General features: G+C 32.1%; 1 protein-coding gene across 1 annotated transcript; it reads right to left on the reverse strand.

Annotated features, from left to right (window-relative positions):
• Positions 1-1,274: 1,274 nt before the first annotated feature.
• Positions 1,275-20,016, reverse strand: LOC130446728 (proton channel OtopLc-like). Its single transcript, XM_056783123.1, has 12 exons — positions 19,743-20,016; positions 18,695-18,901; positions 16,622-16,730; positions 14,821-14,935; positions 13,015-13,123; positions 12,681-12,957; positions 10,376-10,551; positions 8,586-8,745; positions 6,295-6,417; positions 2,798-3,038; positions 2,446-2,692; positions 1,275-1,657 (listed from the first exon to the last, which is right to left on the reverse strand). Exons 1-12 carry the CDS (start codon positions 19,800-19,802, stop codon positions 1,340-1,342), a joined length of 2,142 nt encoding a protein of 713 aa, XP_056639101.1. The 5' UTR covers positions 19,803-20,016; the 3' UTR covers positions 1,275-1,339.
• Positions 20,017-22,749: the final 2,733 nt, after the last annotated feature.

The raw sequence follows: 22,749 nt of genomic DNA on the forward strand, positions 1-22,749 counted from the left end.
CCATACATTTACATCAGCTGTCTAGTATATACCTCGGCATTGATGGTTCGAATAAGTCTGAAGTATATTAAACCTTCATAAATCAACCAAACATGCAAGATTGTTCTCGATTTATCCAAAAATAAGCTGTCAGTGTTTATTCAATTATTGTACAAATTTCAAGATAGTGAACGATCCTCTACGAGGATGGTTCCAGACGAACAAGTCCCAACAACAAGAAAATACAATATTTCGTCAAAAAACATATTTATTTTTCAACGTTATCTCCTGCTAGCTCAATACACTTTTCCCAGCGATGTTCAATAAGTTCTATACTCTTTTTATAATCAGAGTCATCAAGTTCCTCAAAATAGTTATTAACTACCGACATCATTTCATCATTGATGAGGAATCTTTGATCACCGAGCTATTTTTTCAAAACTAGGAATAGAAAATAATACCAACGGGCTAAGTCTGGAGAATAGGGTGCTTAAGGTAGCAATTTAAATTTCAATTAATTATTTTTGGTCATTGCAATAACGGATGAGTGAGCTGGTGCATAGTCTTAGTCTTTCTTCTTAACCATATGGGGCCGTTTTTGCTTGAATTCTTAGCTCAAATGTTTGCATAATACTCACCGTTGCGTTGATAGTTTTGTCTTTTTCAAAATATTCAATGAGAAATATCCCCTGCGGTTCTCCTTTTTCAGTCTGTTATTTTAATTGCACTTTGCTTCGAGTGTGAAGTGATGGACCCATGTTTCATCCACGGTTATAAAACACCTTGAAAATTCGACTTTATTTCTGTGAAACATTGCTGAACATTCGATGGAAACATGTTCACGACGCTGTTTTTGTTCGATTGTGTGCAAACGAAGCACCCATCTTTCGCACATGTCCAAATTTTTAGTTAATATGCGATGTGTCGCCCTTTTTGAAATGCCTACTATGTCTGTTAGCTCGTGCATTACCAGCCGACAATAATCCAGTACCGCTTTGTGGATCTTTAACGTTTCTAGAGTCGTCACCTCATTTTGTCGGCCACTGGGAACCGAGAAACCTTTTTTGATGATCTAGGTCACATAAATAGTGTACTAAGATCATAAGAGAAGTAATCAGACTAAGAAATCTTTTGATAGTAGCTCTGGGCTCCTCGAAACTCAAACGTTTTTATGGAAATTTGATGTACATGATGGTACTGTCGAAAGTATTCAGTTTAGACTGAGGTAAGAGAACGCGTCTCGGTTCTCATTTATTTTATTACAATCCTAGTCTTGTTAGTTGTAAGAAAAAATATCATGATTCGATTATTTATTTTTCATTAAATTCAATCTTGAAACATTGAGAAAATTATAACTCTGTTAGTGTCCTGACGGTTCATAAGCAAACTTCCAAATATCGCACAAACAAACAGACGAATGGAATCTGTAAAACATCATTAAAGGTAAACACATATGTCCTAAGATAGTCCATAATTCTTTTCCAAAGTAATCGTATCTATGGTCTTCAAGTCCGTGGGCTTTAACTTCAAAAGTGCTAAATAACCATAGCGAAACATTAGCAATTATTAAGAAGGTAACTAATTCTCTGCCAGGTTTAATCATTCGAAGTCTCTTCGTGTTGCTTGAACGTCTCACACCGTCCAACATAAAAACGGTTTGAACTAGAACTTGAACGATCTAAAATATAAAATAATTGAGTTCATATACTACATTTCTATATTCCAATCATATTTATAAATACAATATATTCATTTCATAGAAATAACTGAGTGAAGTAACATTATTGATAATTTTTAAAGGATCTTCTGAAAGAATTTAATTCCTTTCCATTTCCATTGATATTCAACTTTAAGTTGTAGTATATCTAGCATTTAACATTGAATTAATGGAAGAAATTGCTCCAAGTGAGCGGAGCCTAATAACAAAAGAAATTGCAGCGGAGAACGGCGTTTCCAGAACAAGGTTCCTACATGAGCATTTAAATATGACAAAAATTATTATTAGATGAATGTTTGGAATTCTCAGCGCAATTTAAAAGCGGCGACGACTGAATAAATTTGTCGCGAGGACCAGCGTGATGCTATGCGTATGATCCAACATCCCAAAGTGATTCCTTGGAGTGGTATGATTTAACAGCAATAATACAATTAAACAGACAGTGTACATTTCGACTCCAAACATAGCAGATAGTTTCTAGTCAGACTTTTTGAAGAAAATTGGCGAAGAAATAGATTGGTCTGATTAAATATTCTGCATTGAAACAAACTAATTATTCATGGTATAAATTGTATGATGATTATGATTTTCGAATCACAATATTTGGGATTATTAAAATATCTTTTTACGAAGACTCTAGAAAAACTATTCAATACCTTACTGTGTTGTAGTTTTATATTCGTATCTCGGAAAAAGAACTCAAAAATGATGTATTACTTGATTAATATTGTATAAAGACTTTCATTTACCTCAAGTGGAATTGAAACCAACATCCACACGTTGATATTAACAATAGCAGGAATAATGGTAAAGATACCGTTCAGAAAAAACGCAGGAATGCATATAAACAACAATATGTCATCTAGTAGATTATGATGAACCGAATTAAGATCCAGTTTGGTTATTTGTTTATAAGCCACAAGAGATGCAATAAGCATTGTGCTCAAAATTATAATTGCTGTTATCCTGTTAACCATTAATCCATTTTCTGAATTCCTGCGAAGAAAAATAATCATGAGTTCAGGTCCATCTATTGAGAATTGAGAAATGCGATACACTGTAAATTCAAACATATATGTAATGATTGATTGTGGTACTTACTCGGTACTGGCATAAATAAACGAGAAAAATAATATGCAGCTAATTATTGTTAGTAGCAAGATTGCAAAACCACCAAACAATCCCTTGTTGCTAGCATGACAATTGGCATAAATTACTGTATTTCCTCTTCCATTGTCAATGTTTTCGATTGGTTTTTTACATTTTAATGTAGAGTTATCCTCGCTGTCGTTTTCAGAGTGACATTTTTTTATATTACTCCATACTAAATAGAGTACGCCAACTGAAAAATATCTAAAGTGAGATATTACTTTGCAAAAAATGCAGAAACATTTATATAATTCGCCAGACCATATAAACAGTTCCAAACAACGTATTCAGTGAAGATAGAATAATAGATTTGATCCCCAACACAAAGATAACGTCTTGAGGAATGAATTATTGACAACATAATAACAAATTTCTTCAATTTCTTAGATGCATTAATATAAAAAGGTCTAAGAAATAAGAAATTAAAGAAATTGATGCCGGCATGGATGAAATAATGCCTACCTATCATAACATTGAACTTACATATGGAGCTGAAGCCAAATAGAATCTGAAAAATTGCCAAAATATCTTCCACAAAATTGCAAAACTGAAAAACTGAAGAATCTACTCAGATGCAAAAAAGATAAGTTGATACCTACATTTCTAAATTTAAAATTATGCCATATAAAATTTACAAACAGTCGCCTACAGCATGAATATCAAAAATTTTAGAATTAACTATTCAAATAAGAAAAAAGTGATTTAAAAAACATAACATTTAAAATATATGAAGTAATTCTTATTACTATTTTCCAAAAATTTAAGGAAAAATGCCGAGAAAGAACTGAATCACTTTTTAATAAATGCAAAGAAAAAAATATTAAGAAAATTGATTAGCTAATATTAAAACAACAACCTATTGCTTAAAATACAAATGAAATAAAATCAAAAAGGATCGAGAATTTAACTCATACTGTCATACCAGATGAAGTGGAAGAAGTTTTATCTTTAGATCCCAATTTTGGACAAAATATTTTTAGTGATAAAGAATTACCTGTGACAAATATCTTATATAATATCGAATGCAACACCAATCATCTAAATAACGAAATTCAAAATAAAATAAGATCTGATACTTGTAATATTATCACTTATTTCAAAAATAAATTGAAAAACAAACAAACATCAAACCTCAAAATATAACTAAAACCAAAGAATTTATAAATAAAAATAGAAATTTCAAAATTTCGAGAGCAGATAAATCTAATGAAACTGTAAAATCAGTAGATTATTATAATAAAATAATGAAATTATTAAACGATAAGACAACTTACAAAGAAATTAACCAAGACCCTCCGAATTCTTATCGAAAACAAAATAATGATCTAATTTGATATTGGGAAGAGCAGCTTTTTATTTCGCCATCAGACGCAAAAAAATTGGAAATTTACAATGCCTTATCCCCTAAAATATATCGTTTACCAAAACTGCACAAGCCTGACATTCCCCTTCGACCGATTGTTTGAAGTATTCAAACTACTCTCACACCATTATCTAATTATTTGAAAAAATTTTATATCAAAACACATGGGTTTCCAAAGAAAAAATTTAAATTATCAAAATTCCTAATAAATATGTATTTATTTCGTTAGATGTAGTTTCTTTATATACAAATATTCCTATTACCATTGTGAAAAATATATTAATGAGAAGAAAACGTCAAAATTTATCTTTCTTTCAAAAATTATCAAAAAACAACTAATTTTAAAACAGAAGAGACCTAAAATTAAGAACATTTAGATGCATATAATAACAAATAGAAATATGAATCCTAGAAAAAAAGCTAAGAGGCCAGTGCTAAAACGAAACCTATGTTGGGATGATCATGTATACAAATACCACCATTTCATACCAGATTTGACGAACTAATAAGCAAATTTGGGATAAAATCCTTTGAAATAAGCCATTAGACGCACCGAAAAAGCATGTAAACTACAACGAATAACTAAAACCTTGGTTTAAACAAGTTTATTCGATGATGAGAGAAGAAAACACCATTAGAAATACTGTCCAATGATTGAAGTACAATAAGAATGAAACTGGGATTGATAGGATCAACAGAAAAATTTGGAGGAATGAAAGGTATTGTCCAACGAGAAAGCAAAAATATGTCTGAAAAATAATAATAGAACTAATAAAAAAATGGAAAAAATATTTTTAGAATCGTTCATATAGAGAAAAAAAACACCCAATAGATCAATTCTATAAATAAAATACAGAAAATAAGAGCCAAATTAACAAATTGATTGAAGAGATTATCAAAAATGGATGTGATATATTTGTAACTGATTTGGAGAATTGGCATAAAAAACGACTGACTAAGAAGTATATATCAACTGAAATCTATATTCAAACATTAATACTGACTCCAAATTACTACAGCTGAACGGGACATGGAAACTACAGCTCTTAGTACAATACAAGAAAAGTTATCGATGCTCTTCTTTGAGATATTTTTAGGGAGAACAATTAAACAGTATACCGTCAAAGTTCCAGTAAAAATTTTTGGGGCGTTACGACTGAGGTCTATTTATTTGTTAAACTTTTCGCGAAAAAGTTTCCAAGGAACAGTTTTGGAAGTTCCCAATCGAGTAATCGGATAGGGTTTCCTTTCTTTTCAATTCCTCTTCTGTTCGTTTACCTTCTGGAAACAGAAAAGTTTTGGTCTAAGCCATCTTTTCCATCAAATTATTCTTTTTTTTATGCCTCAATGTGCTGGCCCGAGATTAGAAGAAACTTGTTCAGTTTTTTCATTGTTTTCAGATATTCCTTGAATCAATTATCTACAAATTGACCACTATTATGTCTATTTCACCACCGAATATGAGCTCTGTATCTCTTTTTGAGATTGAGCTGCTCTCACGTTCCAATAGTTTGACATTCCACCATGAAGATGGTCTTTGGCTCATTTACATCTATTGCCATTTCAACGGCGACTTTGGACGCATTGGTATACTATGTCATGGTATTATTTCTTATTAATTTAGCTGCAACATCTTTCTAAATCCTTTTGTTGGTAACAATTTTAGGTAAAAAAGCAAATGTAAGAAATTATTAGAGCATCGGCTGAATAAGTGCTGCACAAAACCTGCTACAGAGGAAATAAAGCCAAGTGGAAATTGTTAACCACAGCAAGTATGTAGACTTAGAAGACATGTTTTTCTTGGGAGAACTAGCCTGGAAAACCCCGGAGAAAATAGTTTCGTTTCATTGAACTCACAAGGTATTTGATAGAGTACATATATGTTTATATGTAGGGATAAGCAGTATAGAAAATTTTTTGAAAGCGTTGTCAACGATTCAGAGAGAGGAAACGTTTTCAGTGATCAGGTACCAAGACGTACAGTTAGTATAATTTAATACACAGAATAACAAAAAACTTGAGAATTTAGTTTTTTCCATGTATTTTCATTCTAAGAAAGATGTTTAACAAATCCATATCCACTTACCAATTAGAATACTGAATTCCACGCTAAAGGGATACAAATATGGTGAAAATATATTAAATATATTTTTCCAAGTTCCCGAATAATCACAAACTTGCGTGAATCTACGAAATGTCATAACCGGATCTGAAATAGTAAAATATTCAAATTGATTTCTACAATCGATTGAATAAACAATTATAAAGGCATCTACCTGCGGGATACGCTGGTTGTTTCCCTTAACATATGTTTTGATTTGATAAATTACTGGATTTCATATTAAATCAGTTATATTCACATAAACGCGGCTTTTGAGGTATCTCCTGAGGTGAAGCCACCGTGAAGATCATTCATTATCGCCCTCTGTAAATAATCCGATGACGGTATCTATGCTTTGTAACTCTACAGGTACAAGTGAATGAATATACTGCTTGAGAAGAAATTTGTTTACTTTGTGATTTTTTTGGAAGCTGATTTCGTAGGCTTTAGCAACGGATTTGGAATGAAATCCAGCAAATTCCTCTAGCATTAGATCACTATAGCTTCTAGTATTTATGTTAGAACATGTTCAGATTAATGTGTGCTTGACATGTGTTTCATAAAAAACACCATTATTGTCTTTTGAATAAATCGATTGAAATTTTATTATTTGGAAGAGGAGAGCTGCTTCAGTCTAGTCTCTACATTTTCTATTTTCTATGTACATATATAGTAAACTTTAGTATTAATCAACAATTTATAAAATGTGTTACAATCAACCGAGTGCAGACGTTGTAAACTGTTTGTGTTATTTATGTATACAAAGGGAGAAGTCTGATTGTAAGATTCACGAGAATGGTCCCAGAAGTACCTGGCCTAACAAAAAAAGCCCAAAATAATAATAATGGATATATATTCTCTTCATCGTAATTTCTTTTCAGCTCCTTACACTTTTCACAACGATGTTCAGTAACTTCGATACTCTTTTCATAACGGGAATCGTCAAGATCCTCAAAGTAGCTTTAATTTGACGACATCATCTGAAAAATTTTTAACCAACGAGCCTAGAAACAAAAAATACTCAGGGAGGTACATGAGACAGCAATTCAAACTTTAATTTATTGATTTTGGCCATTGCAATAACGGATGAGTGAGCTGGTGCATTATCTTGATGAAACACTTTTTTCTTAACTAAATGCGGCCGTTTTTGCTAAATTTCTTCTCTCAAACGTTGCAATAAGTGTGCTGTTGATAGTTTTACCTTTTTTCAAGATGCTCAATGTAAATTCTCCCACGAGTATTCCAAAAAACCGATGACACGACCTTGCCTGCATATGGAACGGTCTTTGCCCTTTTTAGAGCCTTTATTGATTTGATTATTCTCTTGTTTTTAATGTGAAATTATGGAAGCACGTTTCATTCATAGTTATTTTAGTTTTATTCCAGTGAAAGTTGCCAAACACTCGATGAAAACATATTCACCACGCAGTTTTTGATTCATTGTGAGCAAACTTCGCACCCCATGTTGAAATTTTCCCCTGATATAGGATGTACCGCACTTTTTGAAATACCTATTATGTCTGCTAGCGAGCGCACTATCAGTCGATGATCATTCAGTACCGCTTTGTGGATTTTCTTCAACATTTCTGGAGTCGTCTTCCCATTTGGTTGACTACTGCGATGCTGGACTTCGTAGTTTCTACGTCCTCGTTCAATCTCTGATATCCAATATTTTACTATTGATAACGAAGGAGCAGTCTCCCCTAGAGTAGAATCTAGTTCAGCTTTAAATAAAAGTTTTGTATCACATAACGATGACCAATTTGTTCCATGTTTACAAATTCATTAAGATCGTTCGCTATTGGTGTCTGCCAAACAAATACTAAACAACAAACAACAAACTCAAAACATATGCTGTATAGATTGTGTGCATTCCAATGTATTGTTATTTTTCAAGTAACTACTACCATCTCTAGGTTAGGCCAGGTACTTCTGGGACCATCCTTGAAGAGACTAGTGAAGACAATCTATCAACGGTTTACCATCAATAAACTCATGGATGACATCCCCCAAATCGTCATTCAGGAAAATAGTTTCGTCAACTTTTTTCGTTGAGCCCCAGCTATAGTCTAAAAGCTTTTGTCTAGTATTAGATCTATTTGATACATCTCTCATTGTCTCCAATAATACGTCGATACGTTGTCGATGTTTAATTATTTGATATTTGAAAAAATAATAATAAAATTGGCGAACAACCAAAGGCTGTATTTCTAAACAAAATAAGTCAAAATGTATTAGTCAATATTCTCAGTTGGAAAAATTATATGTATACTCACCTTCAACAGAATTTGTAGTTGTTGTTTCGGTGCTAGTTTCTTTTGAACTAAGGGCTTCTAAAACCTCCCTGGCGATAGTCCATAGCCAAAAACATATACTTGACGACAAGCAATGCATGATGCCAAAACGACACAATACAGTTGATTTATTTATAATTACCTACAATTTCAATAAGCTTTGATAATAATAATGATCTAAATGAGTGATTCCCAAAGTGGTTAAAGTACACCCCCAGGGGTCCACGGAAAGCTCTGCAATGCTGCATTCTCATTTTTTGACGAGTTGGTAATATGGTGTGAATGTATCAACTAAAACTAGTAATCACTATATTAATAAAAAATAGAGTTTTCGTAAGAGGATTGTGTCAAAATTGAGCACCAAAGTGTACTTTGTCTAATATATTTCCGAACATTCGAATACGTATGTATCTATCGCGTGGAAATTATTTAATTGAGAATTGCGGATTTCAACTTTTGTTGATTTTCTTAAAAAACATCAAATTCATCGATTTCAAAAAGCAATAATGATGTTTGATCAAGCGCAATTCTCAACTGAGTAATTAATTCCCAAACGATGAATATATAAGTATTCGAAAATTATCCTAATCTAGCTGCTAAAGACTTTGTTCCAATTCACATATTAGTATATTGTTTATAACGGATTTATTGAAGTTACTGACTAATCAACATCCCCTAAGGTTTCACAAAAAAGCAGTACATGCGGTGATTTAATAGTTAAGTTGTTTTAGGTATGGTCACAACAGTTGAAAGTGTAAATTTAGTCATGCATTCTAATGAATTGTTATCTTCAAAGGCAAGTGATACCTCTACAAAGTATTTAATTGAAAATATTTAATAAAATATCTGAACGGGCTTGACAGATTGGGATCAGTAAATCCACCAATATGCCTAGAGCCTATTCTTCGTGAAACTGAAGCTAAGGTATACATAGATGGATCTTCTGCCTATCTCACTAAGCAACTACTTCGCTCAGTGAAAATTCGTTGAAAAATACGAAAATTGGACTTTTATTCAAAAATTGAGGAGTGAAAACATATTTCAGTTAAATCGGATATAAATCCAACGTCAAAATTCCAGAAAATTTTAAAAAAATAACCAGTCTCATCTGAAATATTTCTTATAGAAGGATTCCAATTCAATTTTTTCATTTCCTTCTTGAAGTTCTAAAATGTTTTTACTACCCCCACAGTTTTGTACGTATTTTTCCAATGAGGACTATGTTGTTTCAGCCATTTCTGCCAGAAACCCAAGTCTTAAATCTCTTTGACTAGACTAATTATAAGTGCAGATAAACCAAATAATAACAAGAATAGCATTGCTGCAGGAGGAATTTTGTGGACGCGAAACAATTTAGTGCCGTTTGTAGTTTCTTGTGACTTGTTCTCTACATCGGCAGTGAATTTTTTGCTAGCGCTACTACTGTTTTTACATGCCAAACTCAAGTGAATAATGTGCAGCTTCGAAATTTGATTTTAAATTGGCGACGGTACATTAGAAGCTGGTTTTACCACTATTATAATGCAACTGCACAAAGAGATTTTTACTTTATTGGCATAGTTACGCCCCTTACTCGCCTGACTTGGCACCGTGTGACTTTTCCAAGGAAGGAGCTATCAGCCATGTTTATGAATGAGTAATAAGAATGTTTCAAACAGTGATGGGCAGCATTTTGAAACGTTATTATGTAGAAAGTTATCAATTTTTTATTTGTTTCATAACAATTCAGATTATTTTTGGTTTTTTTCATATATATGGTATCTTGTACTTACATTAGAGTATTTGAAAATGAAAAACAACATCAAAAACGAGTAAAATGGATAAACGAAGTTGATAGCCACTAAGTAATCTGAAACGCAATCGTAAATTTCCGCATCATCACTGAATAAATAAACAAGTTGATAACCAGCCGATAACCCAAGATGTATGAGATGCCCCAGGCAAAAAGCTGAAATTTACAAAATCTGATTAAAATTTACTCCAATCTCCAAACATTCAACAAAAGGCGATGCAATACGCATCAATGAGTATTAGGTTTAAGTTTTGTATACATTTTCTATACAGTTCGTTCAATTTTACTTTTCGTTCATGTGAAGTACTTAGTCCGAATTTCTTCCTGTTTATCCCTAAATAAAGATGAAATAAGATTCTTGATTCAGTCAAAAGTTTCATCCATAAACATTGATTGATATTTATTTTAAGGACTATTGAAGAATAAAAATGATTATGGAAAAAAATGACACATAAATTTCGTACTTACACATTTTTTTTGTCATTTTCGAGCGATATAATTAGAACAAAGTGAAATGTCATGCATTCAATAATTTTTTGTAAAATTTCACATATTTTTGGTAGATTTTCAATATTTTTGAAAGCAGATATATACATTTATAGGGCAATACTTGGAGAGGCTTAAGATATTTTTTCCATGAATCGTTCTTAGCTGATATATCTCAAAATATAGATTTGAAATTTCAACTCAAAATTCCTACTAGTTCAAAAGTTATAAGTACAGCGCCCGAAAACGTGACAATCACAATTTATCTCGGAATGATTTATTGGAAAGATGTTTACGTTGTCATACTCAAATTGATAATGAAACTTTCAATTGAACTGTTTGGCGTATGGCTTCAAGATATTCGCATTGAGCCTAAAAAAATATTGAAATCGTTGCTTACTTGGCTGCTTGCTTGTTCAATAAAAGCAGTCCAAATGTTTCATTATTGATGAACGAACTAGATCTCATAATTTGTGGATTGTAGATTGACTCTATGAGTCGCTTTGGCTTTGCAGCAACTCTGCACTTAAGCTTAGAAGATATTTTGTACAAAACTCTACATCTTATTGTTCTGCTTCCAAAATACATAGACTCCTTCTAATGGAGGCTATTTATTGGGTTGTATCTCACTTCCCCAATTGTTAGTACTGCTTCTTCAAGGTACTTAAGTCTTTTAGCGAAATGGGCAGGACATGCTCTGCTGTTCATATGGCTTGCTCCCAGAATCTGCAGCTGTCGTCCTGCTATGTCCATCGTCTTAAGGTGGTATTTGACCTTACCACCACCACCACCACCATTTTCATCTGGTTTCTGGTTATCACGGAAAGTTTTTCAGACTTCTTAGCTGATATAATTATGGTTCTTTTGGATTTTCTTAGGCCTGGAGTGTTTCTTCAATAAAACTTTCTGTTTATTTGGTCATTCATTCAGTTCGTTATTGATGTGGCATTTCGTGAGGCCACAGTAGGGCTGTAGTCCAAGGCTGCCCTTTTTTTGGAAAGGCTGTCTGCTTTCTCATTTCCTGGTATATCCTGGTGGCCTGGAAGCTACATTAGAATTACTTTCTTTTTGGTAGCTAGTGCCTTTAGAATTTGTTTACCGGGAGAATGTATATGTGCTTTTTAGAGAGGTTTCTATCCAAACGCTCCTGAACATATTTGTTTATTGCCAGTAACTCTACCTAAAAAGTGGTAAGTGATGTTCCTAGACGTATGGAGAGCTTACATTTTGGTCTAAAAATGTACAGTCCAACTCCTTTCGTTAGCTTTGAACCGTTTGTGTACAAGCGGGATACATTTAGAGCTTGCGAAAAATTTTTTTCTACCAATGATTGGCAGTTGTTAATTACCATTTCGAATTCTAGCTTTATTAGCTTTAGAATCCTTAGGTGACATAACAGATTTCCTGGCTTAAGTTTCACTGTCAGGATTAGCCTGTGGGCGTCGCTATAGTTTGCAGAGTTGGTAACAGAAGCTTCAGTCATCACAACAATACCACCGTCTACGCGTAGTTTGATAGAATTGACAGTAAAAAAGCCCGAAAAGTTCGAAATCTGTAAGTACGAGTTCAAAATGAAGCATATGAAGCTGAATAAGAATTGAAGAAGCTGGAATATCTGATTAGTTGGTAAGTTGTTTTAATTAGTTCAATAAAACTTCACATTTGTACAAAATTCTGTTCATTTGCTGCAACTTACGTATAAAACATATTTATCTATATCTATTTGCACCCAGTAGTCAATAAAATTATGGAATATAATAATTGCTACAAATTTTTCACACATTCCATTTGATACTTACCAGCTGCGCCAATTTTCAGATAAAAATTCGTACTGTGTCTATCGTAATTGAAGCAGTAATCGTGCCTCAACTTGTTTTTCAACATCACAACATCAGGTATAATAAAATTATATTGGAAATCTCCACCTGGTAATTCAGTAACGTCTACATTGTTATCCGCCATTCTTTTATCGATCTCTTGTTGCAATTTTTGTTGTTTATAGGCAAACCACGAAATATCAGCGATCAAATATGAAATGAATATACAAGAAATTGATACTAGTAATAAGCTGAACATCTAAAATGTACATAAGATGGCATATATCGATAAAAACTTTGATTAAGAGGGTCTTACCTCCGATTGTTCATGAGATCCGTCAATAACATCGGCTACAATCAAAGCTAATCCAACGGTTACATTGAACAAAGCGTAAAATAGACTACAAGTGTTTACCAATATATCACTGAAACAATTTTTTCATACGGTATCGCATTGATTTTATTTTATAAATAGTTTATGTTGATATTAATTTCAGTCTAGAGTTTTAGATGGATCTGCCAAAAGAAATTGACATCAATTTGAAAAAAAATCACTAGAGCGGTTCAAAAATTTCTCTATGATCATTTTTATTTGTTAACATAGTCTCCTCATAGTTCATACACTTAATTCCTTGTCTTCTTACTACTTAAAATCTCTCACCTAAAAGTGAAACTTTGAGGTTAAGAAGCAGAAACATGTCACTGGGATCCCGCTCTGGTCCATATGGTGGGTGGTCAATCAATCAAGTAAAATTCGTGAATTGTATACATGACGATCACAGAACTATGAGGAAATACATTGTTTTTTACAATGTATCTCTTATCAAGCAATGATGTGAAGTATTCTTATATTATTGTTTTATTTTTGGGAAGAAAGTGAATGACAATTCTATGATTATCACAAAAAACTTCACTTGGGGCAGTTTCTTTCTTTGCTTTTGAGGTGTGAGCAAACACCTTTTTTGGATTTGGCTCGTCTCGAAGGCCAATACAGTCGATTGTTTTTCTAATTCGGGTTCATATGCATAGATTCTTAATCCTTATAAACGTCTTTGAGGCACAGAGATTGTTTTTTTTTCAGCATTTCACAGCACCTGTAGACATGCCATTGTCTAATTATGCGTATCCAACGCGAACAAAACTTTTTGACTGCTAAATTGAAATTATGCTAGTGGAACTATTGCCCAGGTATGCTTCAACATCACGGTATGTCATATGACCAGCTTGCAATATCAGTTTCCTTACAGCATGGATGTTTTCTGGCACCGCAGCCAATATTGGACGAATTTCACAAAATTCGCTGGCTCTATATGGTGGTGCCCCTTCACCAAAAGTTGAACAAGTTTGATATTCAGTATTTATCTTATATAATGAACTTAATGCTCAAAATTTACATATTTCGTCATTTCTAGGCACTATACAGTATAATAAATATTTCTATATCTGTATGCATCATTTACATGTTTGGTTTACTATTTCCAAATTGTCCGATATACATTTTCGAAATTATGGCATATGACGATTTTGCACCCGAATACAAAAGGGCATTGAGGGTGAGAGGGTAAATGTGCGCACGAAAATAATGGCTATGAATTTCAGTAATTACACTTCGCTCAGGAAATGGCATTAAATTTGAAATCACAATTGTATATTGTTGATGTGAGATTGATGTCGAGATTCCAACTAATTGGTTGGTATTTTATTATGGTTTACATTCATGGATTCGGGAATTTGAATTTGCTTCTAACACAAAATTGAAACATTATAACATATTTTTTCTATGACTTTTTCATATCATCATTTTGAAGTTAAGTTAAAAATCATGATTCTTGTTGTTTGAACAAAAAAAGAGACTTAACCAAATTTATTTTTATGTATCCATAGAGAAACCATTAGCATTCAAACTATACTATTTCATTTCGTTGAAAGTTGGAACAAAAATAAACAAATTTTAATAATCCAGTCTCAATAGTTTTGACAACTGTACGTACGGACATTCTAAATATAATTGAATTACTTATAAATATCCAAAATTTCAATCTGTGAAATAACTTTTTGCGACACTAATATATTTAATTACTTTAACAACCATTTTGTAGTAGTTGTATAAAGTGAAACTTACGAAAAAGCTTCTTTCTTTTTCTCAGGCGGTGTTGGTGTATCGGCATGAGGAATACTAATAACAGATCCTAAAGCTTCAGAGCCTTGTGACAAAGGTGTTTGAGGTACTTTCACATCTGTAAAAAAATATAAATAATTGAAGGGTAACAAAAATCTGTCTCAAGGAATAAAACAGACAAATCAGGAAAAGTGTATTCCAGTCCAAATTACATACAACAAAGTTGAATAGACTTTTTTTTCAATATCATATAAATAAAAATCGACAATAATGGATAGGAAAAACCTAATGTCATGGAAGAAACAATGCATTCTCTTAAAAATGGAAAGGCAATAGGGAATAACGGTAATCCAGAAGGCTAATACAAACACATACATTTCTTTCAATAAAAATATTCAATCTATTTGTTAATAACATCTTGAATGATCAAAAAATCAGGAAACGCAATCAAACTACCAGAAAAAGGAAACTAATCTTATTGTGAAAACTGGCGACGCATCACGTTATTGAACATAGTAAGATCATCGCTAGAGTTATTCTGGAAAGAACTGCTAACCGTTAAACTACCTAGAAGCCCAGATGGATTCAATAATGGTGAATCTTGTATTGACCATATTGTGTAAGTGAGAATAATACTGAAGAAAACAAAGAAATAAAATTAATTGCATAAACTCAGAAAAGCCCTTGACAGTTTTTATCAAAATTAACGAAATATTTTTATATTTCGAGATATTACGAATGTAGAAGATATATAACTAGTAAAATTGAATTAGTATACTACTATAAAGTAGTAAACTATAACTGTGATTGAATCACTGTTAATATAGAGTGAAGACTAATTGACACTATGTATATCTGGTTTCTCCAATCAATTTGTAGCACCTATGATCTACTATGATTCCGAGATCGAATTAAGTGAAAGATAAAGTTCTGAACGATTGAAAGCGCAATTACTGACGACAATCCTATACCAAGAACTGTACTTTAGAAGTACCGAATTTTAGAAAAGCAATTAAGATGAAGCTGAACATACAGTAACAGAAAACTGGTGCACCACAAAATGTTCATTTGTAGTCAATATTCAGTTTTTCATACTGTATTGTGAAGAAAACTTTTCAGAACTAATTTGAGTCCGGAAAATGGCACTTTACGGCTTCCTTCTACTTCACAGTACTCTTAAATTCTCCCAATCCCGTTTGAAATAATTTGAAATAGAAAATCAATTGACATCAATAACTAAACTTTTATTCTAATTTTTGATTATTAATGGTGCAACTACTGTTACTAGAAACATTTATTGAAGGAATTATTGGATGTATTTCTTTATTTTCAATAATGCTGGAAGATGCGTGGTTTTGGTTTAACACTTGTACTCACGCCGAAAAGTGAGATGAAGCAACCCATCAATTTTTTGGGAGCATTCTCAAAGATGACAGGCTTCAAGCTTTCAAGTTGTGGAAGCTTCGACACATTGATGAAGTGGTGATTACTTCGAATATAGCAAAAAAACATTTTCCACTTCTACATTAATGAATCAAAAGTCTTGCGTCAAATTGATCCTGATAAATTGTTAGAATCGAGCTATTTCGTAATATTCTTATTTCTTTCAAATTTTGTTAAAGTTTTAAGCTTTCAGTGCAATAGGAAAACTTCCCAATCTTATTGAAATTCCCGTGACAAACAACAATATTTGTTTAGCTCTAAATGTACTTGTTGTAATAACAAATTTGATAAAGACACTTGAAGGAATAACTCCACTAATTTCATTTTATATTTCCAACTATCAGTAACAAATTTCTCTCACCTAATGAATTTTGTGCTGAAACTCCAAAGAAACTGCCATTCCCAATAGGTGTATTTGGATAAGTGTTATTTCTTGGTAATATTAATTGTAAGACCGTACTATCAGATTTCTGGAAAATAGAATCATTCATTCTCATTAAAAATTGAAAAAATAGTAGTTTATAGTAGTTTTCTTAAAGCACCTGATGAAGATATTGCATTGGCTGAGATTGATTATTTTAGATACTTGTCATATCCGACAAGACGGCAAGAGGTCTATAATAGTGAGAAATTTTTATTTTGTCACAAAATTGAGTGAGTTGTGACCATGGGTTTCAGCGAAAAAATATGGTTTTCTGGTAAATATCATTAAAAAATATGTCTTAGAGTTAATAACCATTCACGATACACATAAACTTGTATGCTGACACATGCGCGAGGGCATGACGTCACGCTGGAATCAGAATGTTTTCTTGGTCATCAAGATTATGTTGGAGTTGTACGTATTTACTGAGTATTTATCTTTGTTATATTTTTTTGTGATTAGCGTCTATTATAGAGTTGAACTAATTCTTATTACTTTCTTTCAAAAGATTGTACTTTCTTTTATGATATATGTAAAAGCACTAAAAGAAATACCAATAAAACAGATATTATATACTTAAAATACTTGATTTGAAAAAAACAGACTTGGGGAAGCGGTGGATAGGACCTTGTGATCGGTAGGATAAAATTAATTTGGAATAACGTTAATGGATGTCGTACATCACAAAATAACATTTCTATTTTTTTCCAATAATTATACTTATTTTCTGTTATTGTGGTTTCACTTGTAGAATTATTAACAAAAATGGTTTCAGTTTGGTTGCAATTATTTAGATTCGATACCACTTATTAGTGTGTTATTTTAATTTAATTTTAATTTTAGCTCGTGTTTGTTCCATTTAATGCAAAGTTTCTAGGTTTAAAACATTGTTTATATATGATTCCCTGAAATAAATGAATAAAATATATCAGAAATAATATTATTAAATTGAATAATTCCATAATTTTGCTAATCATATTTTAAATTTCAAAGAACAGGCAGGAAATTATATTCCTTGTAAACCCCACGAGGTCTTAAGAACGCGAAATTTAACCTTTATATTCAATAACCACATAACCAATACATATATAGACATATCTTTGCATCAAATATTACTTTTGGGATCCAAAAAAAACTTTATAATAGGTTTAGACTCAGATCATAGATTATACTTCACATTTTGATTCCAACGTGACGTCACATTGTGCGAGATAGATGGCGCACGCCTGGGCATAAGCATGTGTATCCTGTTTACAATGAACTTTAAGTCAAGAAAAGCTGAATCTTGTTTTAGTTCTTTTATACATAGAATCAGCTCACGATATGGTGAAGTACCTGATTTTTCTTTTCTTTGCATGAATTCCAGTTATTCAAGTTTGTCAAGCATATTTCTGTGCTTATTTTTCAATATAAAACAAACTTGTTCATACTTTTCCTACATTAAGTGATAATCGACCTCAATTAACTTCAATATATGTAAAAAAAATATCTGACAAAAGTAAACGCCAATTCACACAAATATATAAGAATTGATGTGTTTGGAGTTCAATCGGCGTCAAAACACATCGAAAATCTTCAATCAACATAACAATCGGCTTCAATCGTTAATTTCCACAGTTGTTTCGGGAAATTCCATTTTGTCTATTTGGTTTTTCCTACATATTCCAGTATGCGCAACTTTTGTTTATGTCAGCGTAAGTTGATAAATGGTAGATCAACTTTCATGATTGTTCTCTAACCAGATTTCTGACAATTTCGTTTTTACTTTGTGGAAAACGACAGTAATACCACCGGTATAGTTCATTTATATTCAAAATAGTTCAATCCATAGCTTTTGAAGATATTATAAAGTCACACTACCATGTACAAGACTATAATTCAACCTCTTTAGTTTGTACATAACAAAACAGGTAAATTTACTCTAGAAGATATTTCCTAACACATTTCAAACACCTCAATTATAGATTTTCAACTATGCGAAGGATGAAAAGATTCGGAATTTGAACTTACCTTAATACCATTTTTTGAAGGAACTCCAGTTTGAAGATTTGTCGTAGAATTTGCTTCTCTATGAGTTACGTGGAAACTTGGAGTTATTGTAGCAGATAGAATAGATCCTGGTCTTTCTCCTCTTGAATGTGAAACCACATCAGAACTACAAACGGACACGTTGTCCTTTGTTTCTCGAACTTGTACTGGGTTGGATGTCGGTGATACCTTGTAGAATAAAGAATAGTTCAACATAAATTGGGTGACTTTATTTGAGCAAACTTCTATGAAAAATTAGTAAATATATTGAAAGAATACTTTTATTGTAGCATATATACTCCCTTGTTATTTTTATTTCACATCAAGATATCTTATACTATAAACTGTAGCAATAACAATGAAAATCTATGAGCCTAAGCCCGAAATTTTTGAAACAAATACGAGATGTGAGTATAAGTCCAAATGATTCCTGGACATAACTGTCTTTGTAACTGTGCCAAATGTTGAACGTTTTTTCTTTACCGAATCTACAACTATGTGTGATCCAAGCAGTATCTACTATCGTCTTTCAACTCTTGTAGTTCTATTTCCTACTGCTACTCCAATTCTAGATGAGTGTACTACATTTGAAGGACCTGCTTTCCTATTGATCATTGACCACCTTAACATATACTATTACTATGAATTTGGGGTCATTTATTCTCACCATATGTCATGTCACAAACTTCTATTTTGTTAATTTGTTTTTTGGAATGCTAATATTATCATGAGAAACTTTAATTTCCGTTTTGTAAAAGCCCATATTGAACAAATATCACCAATGCAGTAGGTCATGAAACAAAAAGCAAAGGATTATGTTCCGATATCATCTAGCATCAAGACAAAAGAGCAAATAGTAGCAAAAGAAAAATAAAGGTCAGAAATGAAAATATTAATAGAAAAAATTTAATCAGAAGTGTTTATATTGAAAAAAACTGTGTATCATGAATAACTCCTTAAAATCCTAAAGTGATAATGGACCTCATTGATGAGAAGTTTATGAATGATATTAATTCAATAAATCACTTACTTCAGTTTTTTCTTCTTTATTAACATTTTCAACTTTAATTTCATTCTCTGTTCCGGACATTATTTTTCGGTGCGAAGTTCCTTCTGGAATTAGACAGTTTCTAAATGTGTCATAAGAAAAACATATCAACAAATTATTTTATGACACGATATATAAGGAGTAAGCTACTTTATCATAGGTTGTAAATCAAAAACATCATTTTTCTCAATTATCAGTTAATTTACTGCTCCTAGATATTCCCTTGACATTCCATTAAATTATAATCAAATTTCTTTCTTCGATTAATTTGTAGAAATTTTTTATTGCATTTTATCAAATTCGCCTTTAGCATTAAACCAATTATAAAATTTATTATAGACGATGTCATAAATACGTAAACATTTTCTCGACATTGGAATTATATTGATGAATTTATTATAATGCAAAAAGCGAAAAACAATTATGAAATGATAGATAGGATAAAAAGAATTCGTGATATTTCGCGTTATTATGTTCAACAAGTAAATAGGAAACAATATTATGAATATTATTTTAATAATAAACAAAAAGCTTTGAATAACTATTTGTGGTTCTCAAAAAAAAATATTAGAAACTATATTTGTCCGAGGTGATAACACACGTGCGAACTGCGCTCCTTTTGTTAAATAATTCATCATTTACATACCAGGTGTATTTAATTTACGTCAAAATATTTTCAATATATTTAACCCATCTGAATAATACGTTATCTCTAGATCTGAAAAATAGGTTTCCGTAGAGGCGATGGGCCTCCTCATTCGATTCAAACTTTTGTTTGGAAACGCAAACGAAATAGCACGGATTCAAATCTAGAGAATAACGTCAATGAAGAAGCAGTTTTTTTCCTTTCTACACCAAATGGAGCTGGTTTTTCTTCGAATCGGCCCAGTAATTCGGTATAGTACAACTCACAATTTAGCCCTTCTTCTGATGGTCGATTTGAATCCCAGAAAACGGTGGACATCACCTTTCTAGCCGATAGGACAGTCTTCGGCTGCTTTGGAGCACGCTCTCCGAGTGAATTACACTGTTTTGACTGTTCGTTGGTGTCTGGTCTGTATCAGTGAATCGCCGTTTCGTTGTCTGCCACGAAATGACGTGAAAACCCCTTTTAAAGCATCGAATAATGCACGCGTCGATTGCTTGCTCATTCCCGAAATTTCAAAGATTCGCGTGATCGTTTGGAATGCTTACTATCTAGCGCACCTTCAATTGGCGGGACGAAATGCCCAACGATGTTTTCTTGACATATCATTTTCAGTGATAGTCTCATTAAATACTCACTTGCGACCACATTGAAGCTCGTTAAACGATTGGTTGATGGTCGCTATCCAAACAGAAGAGTCACGAAAGACAGCATCAAACTCTCTGTGATTTCGCGGCGTGATTTACCTTTCACAGACAAGAACCGAGTTACCCATCGAAACTGCTCACGATCCTTTTTCTAAAATTCGTGAACACCTGCTACCATAATCTTTTTATGATACTTTCATGATAAGTAGTGATGGAAATTGAATTATTTTTATCCAGAAATGATTCCAAGAAAGCAAAGTTCATTTATAAAACTGCATTCATAAATTTTTGTATGAAAATATAATATTTTTATTATATTTTACCCATCATCCACTTATCTGTACTTTTATATATATATTTTTTTAATGTTACAAGCGTTTAAAATTATTTACATTTAACTTCTTCCATCTATTTAAAATAATCTTCTGCATAGAAATGTGCAGAGCCATCTATACGTATACTCATCAAATTTTCATCGGTCATTTTTATAGGTTTCTATAATGAACACAGTACTTTATCTATTTTTCACTAGATGGCGGAAAAATCACATTTTTTTATATGAAGTTTATATTGCAAAATGAGAAAATGAGATTATAACTACACATTTCGTATATATTGAATAACTATGTTCATTTATTTTGTTATGAATATGATGAAATCAAAATATTTGACATATACAATATTGATTAAATATCCTCGGTAGTGAAGAGTTCTATATGTCAAATCGTATCATAGCAGTTTTCTGTAACTTAGTACTTTTTATTCTTGAGATATTTCGAATATTTCAGTAGATGCCGCTGTAGATTTTGCATTGAATCCATTCTAAATACAACCAAAATAAACAACAAAAGTGATATTCACTGGAATGTTTAGTTTAGTATAAAATTGAATATTGAACTTAAGTTGACTTGACCTCATACTGTGATTCTTATGTTTATTTGAACGCCAAACATAATCAAATAAGTAAAAATAAAGAAGAATCAGTGAGGATAGATGATTACTAAGAAGTGTTGAATGGAAGTTTATTGGATTGAAAATTTGAGTGTAGCTCTTTGTAAAGATCGCGAGGCCTTCACATTAATCGTTGCCCATGTCTTAAGATTAGAGGAATTTCTCAAAAACTCATACTCATCGCTCCACAGTTTTTCTAAGGAATTTTTCGCTTTGATTTTATCTCTATATGCGATCTCAAATCCCCATCCACTTTATCTAGGGAATCATTCAATTTCCTCATTTGTTTTACCATTTCGCAACCAGAACGACTATTCACAAAGTATTTTTCGTCTTTTTCTCAATCAACATCCTTTCCTATTTTACAATACTATTCGTGCTTGATATCAATGAACTTATTCATCAAAATTTATTGACTACTTACATTTAAATAGCTTCTTAACTTAAGATAACTGGTAACCAAAAATCCAATCGCCTCGCAGACCAAAGTATTCACATTTGTAGCAAATTTGTAGCAAGCAATCTTTAGATATGAAATCGTTATAAGGTGGCTATTGTCTTCTTGCTCAAGGTTAACTAAGGTCTGCTTCCACTCAAACGACATGCTATTCTAGCAATAATTTCAATTCAAACACATACATAAGAGATTCCTACTATTTGCAGTCAAAGACCCTTTTTGTATAAACATACATAATCGATTTTTGATAGATTGGATTCTATATGATAAATCGAAACGTAATAGATA

This window comes from Diorhabda sublineata, chromosome 7 (assembly GCF_026230105.1).
Source record: "Diorhabda sublineata isolate icDioSubl1.1 chromosome 7, icDioSubl1.1, whole genome shotgun sequence".
Classification (NCBI taxonomy): domain Eukaryota; kingdom Metazoa; phylum Arthropoda; class Insecta; order Coleoptera; family Chrysomelidae; genus Diorhabda; species Diorhabda sublineata.